The 15,529-nt window shown below is 31.7% G+C and overlaps 3 protein-coding genes across 3 annotated transcripts; 1 reads left to right on the forward strand and 2 right to left on the reverse strand.

Moving 5' to 3' along the window:
* The first annotated feature begins 4,351 nt into the window (after positions 1-4,351).
* Positions 4,352-8,022, forward strand: Hmgs (hydroxymethylglutaryl-CoA synthase). Its single transcript, XM_011066400.2, has 2 exons — positions 4,352-4,791; positions 4,873-8,022. The coding sequence occupies exon 2, from the start codon at positions 4,952-4,954 to the stop codon at positions 6,317-6,319; it is 1,368 nt and encodes a 455-aa protein (XP_011064702.1). The 5' UTR covers positions 4,352-4,791; positions 4,873-4,951; the 3' UTR covers positions 6,320-8,022.
* On the reverse strand, positions 7,953-11,697 carry Rab19 (RAS oncogene family member Rab19). The gene is made up of 5 exons (XM_011066399.2): positions 11,279-11,697; positions 10,488-10,572; positions 10,148-10,246; positions 9,905-10,062; positions 7,953-9,830 (listed from the first exon to the last, which is right to left on the reverse strand). The coding sequence occupies exons 1-5, from the start codon at positions 11,492-11,494 to the stop codon at positions 9,723-9,725; spliced, it is 666 nt and encodes a 221-aa protein (XP_011064701.1). The 5' UTR covers positions 11,495-11,697; the 3' UTR covers positions 7,953-9,722.
* A 351-nt stretch (positions 11,698-12,048) lies between these two features.
* Positions 12,049-14,599, reverse strand: P32 (complement C1q binding protein P32). The gene is made up of 5 exons (XM_011066398.2): positions 14,248-14,599; positions 13,518-13,668; positions 13,216-13,418; positions 13,030-13,118; positions 12,049-12,428 (listed from the first exon to the last, which is right to left on the reverse strand). The coding sequence occupies exons 1-5, from the start codon at positions 14,456-14,458 to the stop codon at positions 12,279-12,281; spliced, it is 804 nt and encodes a 267-aa protein (XP_011064700.2). The 5' UTR covers positions 14,459-14,599; the 3' UTR covers positions 12,049-12,278.
* Between the last annotated feature and the right edge of the window lie 930 nt (positions 14,600-15,529).

Below are 15,529 nucleotides of genomic sequence, written 5' to 3' on the forward strand. Positions count from 1 at the left end.
CATTTTTGTTTAATTAATTACAGAGTATTATATTTTTTGTCGGAATTTTCATGTTTTATTACGTATAACTTTTTAATTCGACTCTTATATGCCCTGCATATTTTTTATATTGTTTTTGAAATTAAGAGTCCTTTGTTCTTGTCAATTTTTAATAAATATTAGAAAATTAAAAATATCAATTTTTAATTAATTTCTATTAATTTATCTTTGCGCAACGCGCAAAGACTTGCGAGTACCACGCCTGATTCGTATTTGCCGTTCTTCTAATTTTTTATTTGGAAAAATTATAATTTTTAGAGAAATAAAATAATTAGGAACAAACGTAACACACAATAGATGTATTGTAAATAAAACTATATATTTTATTTATGTCGGTTTAATCTCCCTAATTTACATTTCATCTCTCTAATTTTTTATTTCCCTAAATTCTGTTCTAATATTAAATTCTTTTAAGATTTTATATTATATTAGTATGCTCCCGTGACCTACTGATCCAGTCCAATCAAAATCTATAGGGAATGGAATGTGAAATTATTCGTGAGTATTCATTCGGAATATATGTATGTATAATACATTGTACATACTTCGGCGCGTTACGGTCGCGCAAATTTGCATTCCGTCTATTGTCAGCCCACTTGCGAATGTCATAATTTACTGTAAATTGTCATGCAAACTTGCGAAACTCCGAAGTCTCCGCGAAATTTTCAAGTTCCGCTAGCAATGACGTTATTATACAATGCTTAAGCTAATCTAAGCTGTGCGGCAAATTTAGAGGGTGCAGCATTTTTTAAAAAAATTTCTTAAAAAATTACCAGTTTTTATCAGACGTGAATGATTGTCTATCGAAAGCAATAATCTAACAGAATTTTGATTAATTTAGACAATGGTTAATCCAGAAATTTGTTAAAGAGGAAAGCCATTGCACTGAGAAAAAAAAACTTAAACTTGGCTAAATGCGTTTAGTTCGTAATGATTATTTTATATATTATATTAGTTCAAATATTTATATATATTTAGATTAACAAAACCTTGTAATTTAAAACATGTTATTTGTTTGAATTAACAAATTAATATTATTTTAAATCAACTAATATTATTTTGAAACAGCAATTTTTTTTCTCAGTGTGCGCTGCAAGCAAAATTTCTTTTTAAAATCAAATATATGAAAACATAGAATATTAAATTAAATTATTATTTAAATATGTGTAATTCATAAAATATTTTATTTTGAATCTAACACAAAAAAAAAGAATAATATAATGACATAATATAAATCTATATTTTTTTTATATTTAAGAGTTTTTTAAATTGAAAAATATGTTTACAATATTAAAATTGTGATTAAACATTTCAGAAATATTAAAAATATAATATTTTACTATATTCAAAACATTAAAATAAATATATAAATATAAAATATAAATAAGGACTCTCAATCTTAAACGATAAAATATAAATAAGAGTTTATATAAAGCTAATTGAGAAATCAATGGAAGATCTATGATTTTGTATTCGCTGAGAAAGACTCCAAAAGAAACTGAAACGTTCGAAATAAATTGAAGAGATAACCTGAGGATTATCTGCTTCTCCTATCTCTTTGCTCTTACAACAGCGTGCGATTCTCATTAGCCTTATCTGAACTCTTATTTATATTTTATTTTTGCTATATTTCTTGTGAATCTGCTGAATTTAAATTATAATAAGTTATATTTGAGGCTTGAGTAGGGAGCACAGATTCTTACATAACGCATAAAGCATAAAAAAATCAATCAATTAGTATTTTATTTCATAAAAAGGGAGGAAGTGAAGAATTTTGATTGGTTCATTTTCTCATGCATTATATGTATATGTATCAGATTGAGTAGTGCTAAGTTAAAAAGATAAAAGTTAATTTAAAAAGTTAAAAAGTTAATTAATTTTGACTTAACTTAGTTACAATTTAGACTGTTAACTTTTTAATTTTATTTAGTTACATTTTATCTGTAACTATTAATTTTTGTTTAATTTTTTTGAAGTTAAGTCTCAGACATAATACGCGGCAATAACGATAGCTTAATATGAGATGAAATTGCAAAGATAAACAAATTTAATAGGTGTTGACCAATGACATTATAAATATATTTCGTGAGTTTGCTTTCACTTTTGTAATTATCATCTCATTTCAAATTATACAATTAATCTCCATTTTAATCTGTCAGAAACCGTATATTTTGATGTATCTAATTTCTGATAGTTGAAATTTATTATTCCTTATTATTAAAATATAACACATCAACTATTTTCGGGTACACCTCACATGGGTTCTTCATGTTGACCGGCTGTTCAGTGTAGGAGGACTCATTTTTGACTTACGAGAAAAGATGTCCGACAAAAATGGCTTTATTACTTAATATATTTAATAAGTATATGTGAACAAAATATTCGAACAGTATATATAACAGTCTATGTAAATATATGAATAAAGTTTGTAAATAGAATATAGAGTAGTTTCTAAATGAAGTATATATTTGTCATTTCCGTTATTTGTAAGACTGAAATTCTGGAATCATGAAATAAAAAAATATAAAAAAAACAAATTTAACTTTTAACTTTTCAATTACTTTTTTTTATTAACTTAACTTTTAATTCAATTATTAGGTGTTGGAATTAATTCGTAGCGTTTTACAAGTGATGGGAAGTACTTTCATTAATGTATTTTTTAATGCTCATGTGAAATAAATAACATTCTTTCATTAAAAACGCTACGAATTAATTCCAACACCTAATAGTTTCATTATAAATTAATTAATATCTTAACTGAGTTAAATTTTCAAGATTGTTAACTTTAACTTATCTTAGTTAAAAAAAAAAGTTAACTTACTCAACCTTGATATGTGTAAGACTCCGTATTTTCGCTTTAAATAAACCCGATAAAAATCTGTTATGCATGAATATATATAAATATATATAAACATACATAAACGTATAAATATTTATAAACATATATAATTAAGATGATTCCGCACTGAGATTACGTCGCAGAAACCAGAAAAAAAAGAAGTAAAAATTTTCCCACGACTCTGTTACATGTCTTTATATTATATTAGTATAGTGTTAAGATTTCAGTTTCTTACTGTTAATATTAATGAAATTATTGTGAGTTATTGAATCGATTTGTGTGTGTGTCACTGCGTTAAGTAGCACCATCATTAAATTATAATTTACATAAAATGATTAGTGTAGGACGTGCAAAAGACTTAGTGGTTATTTCGTGATACATGAGTGTAGAAGAATAGTAAAGCATGTTGTATAACAAAATACAAGTAACACAATGTTATACAAATTTTGTTATACAATTTTCGCACTATTTGTTTTGGAAAAAAATCAAGTTTGAGAAAATGTAAAAAAATTATTTATGTATAATTATATATAAAATTATGCATAATTGTGTATGAGCAATTTTTTCTTACATTTTTCTTACAAACTTGTTTTTCTCTAAACAAACAATAAAGATGATCCCTTTAATTATTTTTTATGTTTTCACATTACTATTATTATTTGTATTACACTGAAAAGTAATTTTACAAAAGAAAAAAGGATATATGAACATGTATGAACATATTTTATGTATGAAAATATAATTATACATATTTATGAATGTTTATGCGTGTTTATATATATTTATACATATTTATACATATTCATATTTAAAAAATTTTTTACTGGAAAAGTGATTCTACACGATAATAGTAATCAGTAATATTGAATCAGTAATACTGACAGTATGCATCAATATTTTTAGTATTTTTATAATATATATAGTTTAGATAATCAGCATTATTGATAATATATTTCACTTCTATAGTTTTACATACAATATCTATGTAACACACTGTGGCATTAATCCTAATACACAATTAATCTCCATTTTAATCTGTCAGAAACCGTATATTTTGATGTATCTAGTTTCTGATAGTTGAAATTTATTATTCCTTATTATTAAAATACGTTACATGGATCATCGTCAGTATTCTAGAGATCAATCACTTGTAGAAGTTCTGAGAGAAGATATAAATTTTCCGAATATTTCTGAGTATTTTTGAAAAATGTTCCAATTCGTATAAAAATTATAAGAAAAATTTTCACCAGGGCAGCCTTTGTCTCTTGAAAAGCTCTTACTGACATTTTTATTGACCGTATAAAGTCACTTTAAGGACAGCAAAGATTTAAAGATTTAATTAAAATTGCATGAGCAGGCATGAGTTCTAATCTGAATCTATCCGACTCCGTCAGCGACGGAGAATCTTTGTCCTCTCCCACCATCGAAGTCCAAGTTCGGCGGCCGGTGGCGGCGCCGGCTGTATTATTGTTATACATCGCGCGTGAGCAGCTGAGCGCCGCATTTGCTCGCGACTTTCGCGAGAGTCAGGTCGCGTGCGAACGTCTTTGTCAACACCGTGGAAACCACGTGAGGCGCAAAGGCCGAGTCGAAGAAGTGAGTGAGCGAACGAGCTGTCGACCGGCCGACTTAACGAAACGAAGGTGCGGGCTTCGAAGCACGCAATTGAAAGCGACGACCGGGATTTTCACCGAGCTGAGCGGAGTTTCACTTCTAACCTGAATTCGGCGAAGACGAGCAAACGGGTGTACGTATACATGTGTGGATTTATGTGTGTGTATGCCTTGACTCATAACGACTTGTCATCATCATTATCAACGAACGCTAGACGGAAGATTTTTACTTGAACTCGATTACTCCAGATATCGCGAAAGCACGTCGCGTGGAGCTACGCGGTTGCTATATATATTACGGTAAGTTCAATAGGGTCAGGTACTTACGTATTACGCGAGAGATAATAACACAGTGATTAATTAGAATCAATCAATCAACAGACTCGAGCTTTGACAAGCTGACTATATAGATCCCAAAAGAGGAGCATCATTTCCAAGAACATCGCACGACTCGACCAAGATGTGGCCGAAGGACGTTGGCATCCGGGCTTTAGAGGTCTACTTCCCGGCGCAGTACGTGGAGCAGACGGAACTGGAGGCGTACGACGGCGTGTCCGCGGGCAAGTACACGATCGGCCTGGGTCAGTCGCGAATGGGTTTCTGTAACGATCGTGAGGACATCAACTCGTTGTGCCTCACTGTTACCTCTCGGCTGTTGGAACGTTACGAAGTCAAGCCACAGGACATCGGCCGATTGGAGATAGGCACCGAGACCATCATCGACAAGAGCAAGTCGGTGAAAACTGTGCTGATGCAACTCTTCGAACCTCACGGTTGTACCGACATCGAGGGCGCAGACACCACCAATGCCTGCTACGGCGGCACCGCCGCTCTTTTCAACGCTATAGCGTGGGTGGAGAGCAGCGCCTGGGACGGTAGATTCGCCCTGGTCGTTGCAGCCGACAACGCGGTGTATTCTACGGGTAATGCCAGGCCTACGGGTGGCGCGGGCGCGATAGCCATCCTGGTAGGTGCAGATGCACCACTCGTGTTCGACCGTGGTCTCCGAGCGTCCTGTATGAGGCATGCTTACGACTTTTACAAGCCGAACATGCGCTCCGAATATCCCATGGTGGACGGCAAGCTGTCGATCCAGTGCTACCTTAGCGCTCTGGACAACTGTTATCAGTTGTATCGTGAAAAAGTCAAGAGGAAGAGCCCCGGTGAGAACCCCGTCACTTTGATCAACTTCAACGCAATGCTCTTCCATTCACCATACTGTAAACTCGTACAGAAATCATTCGCCAGGCTGGCCTTTATCGATTTCTTGAACACGCCGGAGAATCAGATTCCCGACAGTTACAAGGACGCAGTGAAATTCCACGCTGCCAAGCTCGAGGACACTTACTTCAATCGGGATATCGAGAAGATATTCATGCAGCTGAGCAAGGCGGACTTTGAGCAAAAGACTGAACCCAGCTTGCTGATAGCGAACCAAGTTGGAAACATGTACACACCATCCGTGTACTCCGGTTTAGTGTCATTGCTTATATCAAAGCCGATAAGTGAATTGGCAGGCAACAAGGTTGGCATATTTTCTTATGGCTCGGGTCTCTGCTCCAGTCTATATTCGTTGACAATAACGAGGGATACGCGTGAAGGTTCTGGCTTGTCGAAAATCATTACCGCTCTTTCCTACGTCAAGTCGCAATTAGAAGGACGTCACTGTGTTTCCCCAAAGAACTATACCAAAGTTCTGGCGTCAAGAGAACAAAATTGTCACGTTGTACCATTCACTCCGCAGAGTAGTATAGACGACATGTTTCCGGGCACATATTACTTAACGCAGGTGGATGAACAGTACAGGAGGACTTACAAGAGAGTATGAGATCAATGTGTTAAATTTCAAAGTTTAGAATTGTTTATAGTCAATTTTATTCTACAAAGATATATATATATACATATATATATATGTGTGTAAAATAAAAGGTTCGAGGTTTTGCTTGATTAATTCTTTTTTACACACACACACACACACACTCACACAATACACACACACATCAATTATATTATATTGGTAATACATACTTTATTGATATTATTTATCATTGAATGAAGCGTCTTCGTATTAGAAATCAAATCTTTTTTGATCATTTTTTTTGTCTCGATTACATTAATATATTATTTCTTATCGCATTGATATTTAAAACAAATTTATTCTTTAAAAAGTTATTATTAATTTATTTTTTAAAATTTATTCTTTTAGAAATCATATTAAACAACAATAATAGTAGCAATTCATAATCATATAATTCTTTAAGAAATATAATTAACAAAGAATTTTTATACATGTATATTATATCACGCATAGCAAGTATCAAATACAGGTAAGAATCTCAGGCACTTATGTGATTTTAACAGAAAATATTTTGATAGAAAGGATATTTAAGTCGAAACTATTATAGCTTCTTTGTTGATTTGTAAAATGAAACATAATTATTTTGCAACATTCTCTCCTTACATTGTCAATTAAAAATGTTTTCAAATATGTCTACAATTCGCTGAAATTTAACTATTATCATTCGTAGCTTTGTATTTACATAATAACAACGATATTAGATCTGTTCGCTGCTTGCAATACTTTTTGCATTCAAAATCTTCTTTTCTTTCTTCAATATCCAAATATATATATATATATATATATATATCTAATTTTAAATGTAAAAATTGTTTTTAGAATTTCAAGTCACGTGAACAGACCTATTTACATACAATGTAAAAACAGCATTATAAAGTTATAACATTATAAAGTGCCTTTACGTAAAATTGTTTTTATATAAGACTAAAAAGAAAATGTTTATACATTTATGCTAATACTAGTTATCTAAATTTTTCAATATGCGATGAATAAATTAACGTACAAGCAACAAAATATTTGTGATATTTAAGATTTAATTTCAAATTAATCTTTGTGAATTTATGGTCGGTAATATATCTGAATTATGTTGTCAACTAGAATTGTCTTCTCTAGCTCGCTTCATCTTGTTTAATATAGTTATTAAATCTACTATATTATTTTGATGCAATAAAAACGAGTGAATATTAGTTAACATTTTATGATCTTTTAATATTAATGCGTGTACATGTTATTCATATACACTTACAGTATACTAATTCATATCGAAATTGACAATTCTCTAAATAACTTTTATATATATAATTCCACATAAACCGAATAATGATGTTGAATAAATATTTATAAAATTAAATTGACTTTGTCGCAAAAAACTTTCTCATTAAAAGACGATTAGTTTCTATATATTGTCTCTATAAATATATTTCAACAATTATCGAATTACAATATAGAATGTGTGAATATGAACAATTTATAATATAGAATGAGTTATCTTTGGAATCAATATACATTTATGCAAAGCAATTACTTCTTATATCTCAAATATATCAAATGTAATACATAAACCCATGTTAACTAACAAAACCAATACACTAAACATCATGTATTTTAAAGAAAAATATATTTTTTAATTGTCTCTACATATACATATAATATAATAAATATTTTCAATTACATCTCGTATGGTACAATTGCTCGCAAAATTAATCAAGTATTTAAAAAATTTCAGAAGTTTTTATACAACGAAAAGAAGAAACATCAATATTTTATTCTCAATAGACTATAAGTAAAATTTATTTTATAGCAAGCTTCTAAATTCTTGTATACGCAATTTTGAAACACTTGATCAGTCTTGCGAGACAGTATTTTATGTATTATTTCGGCGCACAATTGTAAATATTTTAAGCTTTAATATAAAATTATGTTTCGTACAATATCCTTTTTTTTTTGCACACAGTTCAGACAGTTTCATATCTAATTATATTTATTAACAACAGAATTTATTAAAAACGGATATATATATATTCTTTTTGACTGGTCTAATAAAATTTTTTATTCACTTTGATTCGCTTCGAATATTGTTTTCTTCATTTATTTATGTTAAAATATATATCTATATTTTTTTCAAAAGATGCAATTATCTCTAATAATCTAAATTCGCGAAAGAATACTTTACTTGGATATATTCTCTAAGATTTTACGTATCTTACTATGTTTTTAGTATTTCATTTCTTATCAAAACATAATTTGCATTCACAATGAGTATTTTGAGAGAATACACGCAATATAAGTATCAAAAAAATATATTACGATTTATTACATAAGCAATAATAGAGATTCGTTATATCTGTTCACAAATAACAATAGCGTTTGTTTAAACGAAACGCATTCTACATACCTGCTCGCATTCCCATTGCCCTTCAACGTCGAATGCGAATCTGAATTATTATATAAATTATGTTTGAATTAGATCCGAGTTATTTAATAATTATTGAATTATTCAATTTAACAAAAATCGCAAGTATTAGAGTAATCGTTTTTAGCGTAAAATGTACAATGAGAATGCGACTGTGGATTAATATTTACAGCTTTTAATTGATGCTCGGCGATTGGGAGGCCAAACTTCACATTCGCACGTGCAAATAAATAAAATAAATAAAAAAAAACACATTAAGTTATCACTCGCAATTTAAATCTTCTGCAAATGTCTCGATTATACTTTGCGAATATCTGTGTGTTTAGCGTACGAAAATGTGACGTTTTAAGGCACTAGATACTCTAAGATCTCTTCAGGTCGCAATATTGGGTAAAGTGTCAACATGTGTGCACAAGTATATATTTGTACGTTTTTGTTAAATCGCATATAAAAATATACATATGTACTTTCCCGGAACAGCGAATTTTTGGAGTAGAAATGATCTATTTTTTATTCTAAAAATTAGATCTTTTTGCTTTCATGTCTCCCAAGATTAGATATAATAGCTACTGTTCCAATCCGCGCGAATAGAAAAATATCTTAAATTTGGCACCTGAATATCTTTCTGTTGTATGGATAGAATTACGCTGATCGTGTGTAGTCTATTTTGTATCGGGCTAATAAGATAAAGGGCAGTGAAATTTTTGTAAAAAGATGATAAGATTCATACGATGTTTTAGGGAAATCGATATTCTTGGTATAGTTAGTATACTGAGGCATACTAATTTCTAATTTTTCAATTATTATTTCAAGAATAGTAACATTAAAATGTACGATGCAGACGAAATTGTGTGATATCACAATCGTCGACTGCCTTTTATCTTATCTATCACTGGACACTCAGCTCATGAAAATTTCATCCGCATTCAACGTATCGAACGATATGTCTGTGATAAGAATTTAGAATATTTTATAAGAACAACCCGAACAAGAAGATAGATTTCGACCGACACCGAGCTTCACCACTTCTTCCTCACTTGCGCTAATCTGTCGATTATCGTGTCGTCTCTAAAAATAAATAATGCGTTAATTTTTTTTTAATTATTTAAGTACTTTATGCGCGATATAGAAAATGGGTTTACCTTAAGTTCCGATGCCAGATAAAAAAAGATGGAATCTATATTTGTATTATCTTTGGCTGAGGTCTCCACTACGTGCAAAACTTCCGGCAGGTATTGGCATAAGGCTTCAGCCTCTATTTCTTTCACCTCACGTAAATCTTCCAAATCACATTTATTACCTGCAAAGCAAAAAATGCATGGAAATTATGCAATATCATTACAGCATAATAATTATTATAATGTATGCACATAAAATGATCATACCAACTAATACCAGTAACACATGCGACGACGAATACCTCCGGACTTCTTCAACCCAACGTTGTAAACTTAAAAACGTCGATCGTTTCGTAATATCGTAAACTAAAATAATCGAGTATTGTTTATTAGAATAATGTCATAGTAATATAATTTTTCAGATAATAGAAATTATGCAACAAAAAACAATTCTATTGCCCTGACCGAAAACTACAGTATAATTCCCATTAATTTTTTTATTAAACTAATTTTTAAATTATTCTTTAAATTAATAGTACAATACATGTTAAAAAATAAATTATTGCAGACTAATATGAAATATAAGAATTCATAATTAGTTACGTACCTACGATTACCCCATTTGCAGATCTATAGTAACTCTGTGTTATTGTTCGAAATCTTTCCTGTCCTGCGGTATCCCATATTTGTAACTGTCAATAACAGGATAAGAGCTCCAATAATTATTATGATTTTAAATATTAATAATCTCACTATCTATATTAATAATTATAATCTATGAATTCAAACAGATTACATTATTCTTTTAGATTGTATAAAAATTTATCAGATTTTGCTTCAAGGATTATCATCAATAAGATATTTAACGTACAAATTTGTAATTTAAGCATACAAATGAATTTCATTAGAAGAAAGCTCAATCTCAAATTGAATACATAATCCAGACACAGACGACACAGCAGTCTATTTATACAAGTCTTACATAATTTTTTATTAATTACAAATTTTTTTCTATCTTTTAACTCTACTCTTTTTCATGTTTCCTCTCCTCTTTCTATTGAAATCGGAGTCGTGATGTACACTTATTATTAGTTTGTTCGTTTTACTAGATCTGTTTTTTTATAGCTGAACTATATAGTATATACTTAAAATAAAATAAATATATGTTTGAAATTTGGCAAGAGAGATCAAGAAAAGTCTAGTCCAATCCGGTAACAATAAAAAACAAACTTATATAGTAAACAGCCTAGAAAAAAAAAACATAAACACAGAGTACTGCGGAGTACTGATAATCACTGATTTCTGAGAAGAAATTCTATAGAAGTGTGTTGATAACGCAATCGGAGCATAGGTTAAGCTTCAAGCTTGACGTGAATGCATGTCTGGAATGCGGCGCACCTTCACCCTCTTGCCGTCTATGAGCACGGTCTTCATGGTGAAATCGACGCCGATGGTGTTGCCATGGCGCTCAACAAATGTTCCGGACCTGAAGCGCTGCACCACGCAAGTCTTGCCCGTGCCGCAGTCGCCAATTAGGACGATTTTGAACAGGTAGTCGAAGCTCTCGTCATCGCTCGTGTTCATCATGAGGTTGTCGGGGTTACGGCACGACATTCTCAGGACGAGGACTCACGCGAAGGCGAGGGCGACGACGACGGTCGCGAGGACTTTGCGCTTGGCGGACAACTACCTACGCCATCGTCGTGTCCACGAGTCTCCCCAAGTCTCTCTTCATCCAATTGCGTCCATTTTGGTCCATCTTACCATCCCGCTGTTTGCGATCCGTATCAGTGACGAATCATGGAACTGCTGCTGACCCCCCCTTCCTTTCTGTCTTCCTACTTTTCTTTTCGGTTCCTTTTCTTCGCGCGATTGCATTTATCTGTATGAATCTTCTTTTCTTATTGTTGGACATATCTTATTTGAGATTTGAGAACAAGCGAAAATAAATGTATGAAAAATATTGAATTTAAAAAAAAAGAGAAGAAACGAGAATACAATAAATTATATATTGTAAGAATTAAAATATTTAAGATAAAAAAGTAATACAAATTAATTTATTTTGTATAGTACATAAAATAAGTAAAGATAAAGGGAGGTAAAAAATACAAGAAATCACCTTAACGACTATAAAGTCTGGTAAAATATCTGGGAGATAAAAATTCTAGTTTTAATTTAATACAGTTTTAGTTTATTCATTAACAGGGAATATTTTCTTTTTACATGATAAAACAAAAATGTTGTCATTGTATTCTAATATACTCCATTTTGTTTGAATGTCTTGGAAATTAATTAGTAAAAATACGCGTCAGCACATAATTTTATTATATAATTCTTACAAACTACATCGTTACGAGAATCGCAGATAATCTTAACATCTTAATATTAATTCTTAGAATTATTTTCCGGATGTGAACTTTGATAAGCCCTCCAGTAGACTGACATAGGCTGTATGCTCATAGCATGTGCTCAACTCAATCAATTTCTCTGCAAATTCGTTTGAAATACCTTTCTCTTCGAGGTAGTTCATCAGTAGATCGTACAGATACTGCAAAATAAATAAATAGTATTTAATTTAAGCTGATTTATCTAACATTTAATTAAAAAAAAACAATCTAATTTATGTAAAATGTATTTTATGTCTTAGTTATAGAAGTATTCAGATCTGGAACAGAGAATTAAGAAAACATATCAACAAAAGAGTTAGAATAAAACATGTCACATTCTTATTTCGACGAACACATGACAAATAATCATGAGTTAATTTTATAAGAACGTTAATGATTTTCCAAAGATCAATAATCAAAGCAGCCTTGATATAAGCTGCTTTGTACTCAACACTTTGGAGATATATTTATAATCTTTATGTATCAAATTGATATGTATTTTAACTTCTTTCATTTTTTACTTAAAACTATGAAGCATATATTAAAGCATAGTCTACAAAGCAATAGTCTACAAAGCAAAAAGATAAATTTAAAGTCCAATTTATTTTTTTATTTTGGGCTTTTAAGTTTTTGATATTTATACTACATGTCAAACTATAATATATTTAATTATTTAGTTGTACTAATTTTTACATAAAATAATAATTACAGAGATATAGAGACAGGATAATAATTCCTTGCTTCTTCGAAAATCATACTTACTCCATCGATGATTTCACCAGCTACGGAGTACACCTTTTCATTGTGGTTGCCTTCATACAGCGTGATTTCATCGATGCCAAATATGTCATCTGCAAAAAAAAATTAATACAAATTAAAAATTAAAATTTGAAAAATGAATAATATAAACAATCTAACAAATCCCTTATTTATTGCTAATGTACTTACTATAATTATCATCAGCACCTGATGCACCAGCTTGATTGTTGAAAGAACATGAAAAACCTAAAGTCTGATTGCCTCTCACTATATCTACTGTAAAGTTTGGCTTGCTCTTCATTTCGCCGATGTCTACACTGTCACTACTAGGATTTATTTCTGTTTCAGAATCTGAATCTACCGTATGGTTCACATTAAATGAAATATGGATACTGGAAAAGAATATTATAAATCAGGTACATCATAAATCAGCACTTTAAATCCATATATCAATATAATATATCCATATATCAATATAACAAATTTCTTACGTATCAGTGCCGTCTTTCTTTTCAAGAGTGACTTCGGCACCATTAAGGGATACTGAAAAATTATCTAATGTTGTTGGTATCATCTTTAATTTTTGTGCCTTCTTTTCAGCTACTATCTCCTCAGCTAGAAATTCCACTAATTCCTTCTCCGCTAATAAAAAAAAATATAATTAGTAAAATAAACAAGCAGAATTATACAAAATTACATATTTCTGTATACAAAACAAAAAAATCTTGCTTATTGATATAATTTTAGATTGTCATACTTAAGAAAGATCAAATTATACAGTGCACAAAGCAATATTAAATAGAATTTTAAAAACGATATATGAAATCTATGTTCTCAGAGAAAACTAATTAATATTTATAAATTATAAGACTTCATATCTGTTCTTTATAGTACTGTATATTATACTCTTTGCATAGTTAAACTATACATTAGAGAAAAAGGAAGGAAATGAAAAGTATGAAGTTTACCTACAAAGACTAATAAATTTTTCAATTGCATCAGTCTATAGTCATAGGACTTAAGAAAACTTAAAGAATTGCTATTTAATAGAAGAGAAAAAAAAAAGGATGTTTCAAGTCACAATTAATGTTTAAAACATTTCCGTTTCCGAGTTGAACATCTCTTTCAACAAATATGGAAACCAATAAAAGCGCATGTGGTCCCAGTCACGGAGACGATCAACGCGTGGTCGACAAGACACCCTCGTCGATGGGTCAATACCTTTGCTGTGCGACATGCTGTAGCATCTTTGAACGCGGAGATTATGCAGTTCAGGCGTGGAAATGAGAGGCGTGATCTCGACGATCTGCCGGCGACTACACACGTTCCACAGAGCCCTGGCGGGTTGACCGCTGATGTTGCTGCCGCACGAAGACGACAGCATACCGCGAAATGCCGTGGCGCGAAACGCGCTCCTTACGATACCGTTCATGTTGGAGGAAAGTTGACGGCAGAAAACTACGCGATGAATACAACGTGATGAATACGGAATACGACGAGTACGGCGTCCGGCACGAAGGAAATGATTGCGTCACGGCGATCTCTTGCGCCAGGTTTCCGGTGCGCAGACGAAGAGCAGAGAGTGTAGAGACAGCTTCCGGCGACACACGTGTTTATATTAGGCTGCATTTTCATGCTGACGCTTGACGCTCGATTCGAGCGTCAACAGGTCTCGTGATCAAAATTGACGCTTGATATTCGTCAATTAAGATAAAGTCACTAGATTAACAAAGTATTGCAAACTGCCGCCATTTTGGCTCCATGATGTTATTCAAAATTTCAGTCTCTATTGTTGCGATTTTTGCAATTTTCAACACACAGCAACTGGGCATTTTTGATAATAACAGAATCAGGTTCTTCTTCTTCTTTCTAACCTCTATATAGAGTTCCAAGCTTTTAAAAGAATCATACTTAGAATAGTACTTCGATCATTTTGGCTCCAAATAATTCAGTGAATTTTTTCATCGCGGTAATTTGTTAATCTAGTGGCTTTATATTAAGGTGTTATTACATAGAAGCGTTAAGCAATGGGTACATTTAGTACTACACTGCTCAGTGCGTTCTTGCATCTGATTGGCATATTCCATTAGATCTAAAAATATAGACCAAACAAGAGCTCACTGAGCACTTAGGAAGCGTTTATATTGGCCGTAATCGTATGTCGTAATCTTTAAGAAGATTAAAAAAAAAATTTACTAATTACAGTCGAGTATTCCCCTCCCATTGAACTGTAAGAAGGAAATATTCAAAGATGATTGGTCAATTTTTAGCAAGAGCTCAGTGAGCAGTACTAAATGCATCCAATGGCTGCGTTTAGCAGAATATTTATCTTGTGACTGTTTAACGATTTTTTTGATGATTGGATTATACTTTTAGGACGCGTTCATACCTTGACGGAAAAGCAGAAAGCGAAAAGCAGTGGCCAATCAGAACTCGCGCTGATAATAAGTAGTACATAAGCCGAAATTGTACACTATCAGCGCGAGTTTTGATTGGCTGCTGC

This window comes from Acromyrmex echinatior, chromosome 18, assembly GCF_024713525.1.
Source record: "Acromyrmex echinatior isolate Ae372 chromosome 18, ASM2471352v2, whole genome shotgun sequence".
NCBI lineage: Eukaryota > Metazoa > Arthropoda > Insecta > Hymenoptera > Formicidae > Acromyrmex > Acromyrmex echinatior.

Excerpts from the sequence above, each read along its gene's own strand:
- Hmgs (XM_011066400.2), top strand. The coding sequence starts at position 4,952 with ATGTGGCCGAAGGACGTTGGCATCCGGGCTTTAGAGGTCTACTTCCCG.
- Rab19 (XM_011066399.2), bottom strand. The coding sequence starts at position 11,494 with ATGTCGTGCCGTAACCCCGACAACCTCATGATGAACACGAGCGATGAC. Across the intron at positions 10,247-10,487 it reads TGCAAATGGGGTAATCGTAG|TTTACGATATTACGAAACGA; the intron begins GTACGTAACTAA and ends CGATTATTTTAG. Across the intron at positions 10,063-10,147 it reads TGTGTTACTGGTATTAGTTG|GTAATAAATGTGATTTGGAA; the intron begins GTATGATCATTT and ends TTTGCTTTGCAG.
- P32 (XM_011066398.2), bottom strand. The coding sequence starts at position 14,458 with ATGAACGGTATCGTAAGGAGCGCGTTTCGCGCCACGGCATTTCGCGGT. Across the intron at positions 13,419-13,517 it reads AAGAAAGACGGCACTGATAC|TATCCATATTTCATTTAATG; the intron begins GTAAGAAATTTG and ends ATTCTTTTCCAG. Across the intron at positions 12,429-13,029 it reads CTGGTGAAATCATCGATGGA|TATCTGTACGATCTACTGAT; the intron begins GTAAGTATGATT and ends TTTATTTTGCAG.